This window comes from Elephantulus edwardii, unplaced genomic scaffold, assembly GCF_000299155.1.
Source record: "Elephantulus edwardii isolate Elephantulus edwardi_28Jun2011 unplaced genomic scaffold, EleEdw1.0 scaffold00067, whole genome shotgun sequence".
NCBI classification, from domain to species: Eukaryota; Metazoa; Chordata; class Mammalia; order Macroscelidea; family Macroscelididae; genus Elephantulus; species Elephantulus edwardii.
The window spans coordinates 8,125,755-8,127,691 of NW_006399817.1; the positions used below are offsets into that span (position 1 = coordinate 8,125,755).

At 34.2% G+C, this 1,937-nt stretch overlaps 1 protein-coding gene across 1 annotated transcript in view; it reads left to right on the plus strand.

Moving 5' to 3' along the window:
- ATF7IP (activating transcription factor 7 interacting protein) overlaps positions 1-1,937 on the plus strand; it is a 71,343-nt gene that overhangs the window by 62,209 nt on the left and 7,197 nt on the right. Inside the window, exon 12 of the mRNA XM_006888427.1 lies at positions 773-955. Coding sequence (XP_006888489.1) covers positions 773-955 — 183 coding nt within the window. The remainder of the gene's footprint in view (positions 1-772; positions 956-1,937) is intronic.

The following is a 1,937-nucleotide window of genomic DNA, read 5'->3' on the forward strand; positions in this document are numbered from 1 at the left end:
TTGATGTCTAAAAAGCTTCTCTTATTTTCACCTAATATTGTCATTCTTATCAATGACCATGACAATACAGCATTTTATAATTCTTAAAACTTCTAGTCTAGTCTGATATTTCAATATTAATTGATGTGAAGAACCCAATTTTGATTGTTTACATTATTCTATTCTTAAATCTCAGGTTGTCTTTGAAAAAATTTTGGATCTGGTTACTATTTATATCAAAATAGTCTTTTTCATGAACTTCTATTTACATGGAATTCAATCAAGGAAAATGTCAAATAGCCAGATCCACTTCTGCTAAATACTGTATAATTGATGGTTATTATAATTTTTTGTGCAGTGGCAAGATCATAGCCAGTGAGGTTTATCCGAGGCATGATTATTGCTAATTGTTATAATTCTAAAATTTTGTAAATACATTTTTTATCATAAAAAAAAAAGAATGTCATCTCTTTTAAGCCATTTGAAAACAACTTGTCTTCATGATAAGGCAATTTATTCCTTAAAGATTTTATGTATAAACTACTTTTTAAAATCCTCTCTATTTTGTGATTTAAGTGAAAGCTAGGTTATTAGTTAAACCGAAGAATTGAAAGATTAGAGTTGATTTGGATGTCTCTTCTTCTGAAACATGGAATAATATTACTAATTTTGGTTAACTCTACTTACTACCATGTAAGATTAATCAATTTTAGTTGATTGGATTAAAATGAATTTAATTTTATTTGGTTTTATGTGAAGGGAATTGCCATTTTGTTTTTCTACCTTTTATTAGCTCCAACCACCGTGAATGTAACACATCATCCAGTAACTCAGGTTACCACAAGACTCCCTGTACCAAGAGCACCTGCAAACCACCAAGTTGTTTATACAACTCTCCCAGCACCACCAGCACAGGCTCCCCTTCGAGGAACTGTTATGCAGGCTCCTGCTGTTCGGCAAGTCAATCCTCAAAATAGTAAGAGATCTTTTCTTGTAATATAGCTTCCAGTTATAGATTACCTCTGCTTTCACTTATGCTGGTTTATATTTAAATTGTTGTGTTTGCTGTTGTGTACTGTCAAGTAGCTGACCCTCTAATGAGTTTCAGTAAATTGCACAAGAGGGAGATGGCTCATCTTTCTCCCATGGAGCAGCTGGTGGATTCAAGCCTTTGGGTTGACACTGAACTTTCCTAGAAAATACTGCTTTCGAATATTACCATAAAGCATTTTGCAATTCATTTTTTTCCTTTAGAGCAAAGCAGAGGAAGTTAGATATTTTGTGCTGTGTATGTAGTCTTCAGACACACTGTTTATGACATTGTATCTACTATCACACTAGTGCCCTGTTTGTTTATCCTAAAATTGTGTTGCTTCATACTTATATGAAGAGCCATTCCACTTAATAAAAGTAGGAATGATCAAATAGGACTTTATCCAAATAACATAAATAATGCTAACATTTTAGCCTCTAGTAAGAAGTCTTGGCACAGGTCAGGAACATGGATGAAACTAACAATAGAAAATATTAAAGGAGAGTTTTGTTTTCTTTAGTAGTAAAATGTAAAAACTAGTTTTTTATGAAAGGTATGTTTTAGCTCTAACGAATGACTCTTAAATGTATTCTCTTTGAGGGTAAGAAATAGAACTTGATTATCTGTATTTTACAAGCATCCTTTATGATGATGATGTATGCTGTCGAGTCATCTGTGACATAGTGACCCTATGTACAACAGCTCTGAGCACTTCCTCTTACCTTGAGGCAATGTCATTATCTCTGACACTGAGACATTTCCCAAGTCACTGAGTCAGTCATCTTAATCCAGGGTCTTCCTCTCTTGCACTGTCCCTCTACCTTAAGCATGATGTCCCCCTCTAAGGACTGCTCCCTTCTGGCAACATGCCCAAGGTATGTCAGACAGAACTTTAAAATCCTTGCCTCCAAAGAGCATCCTGATA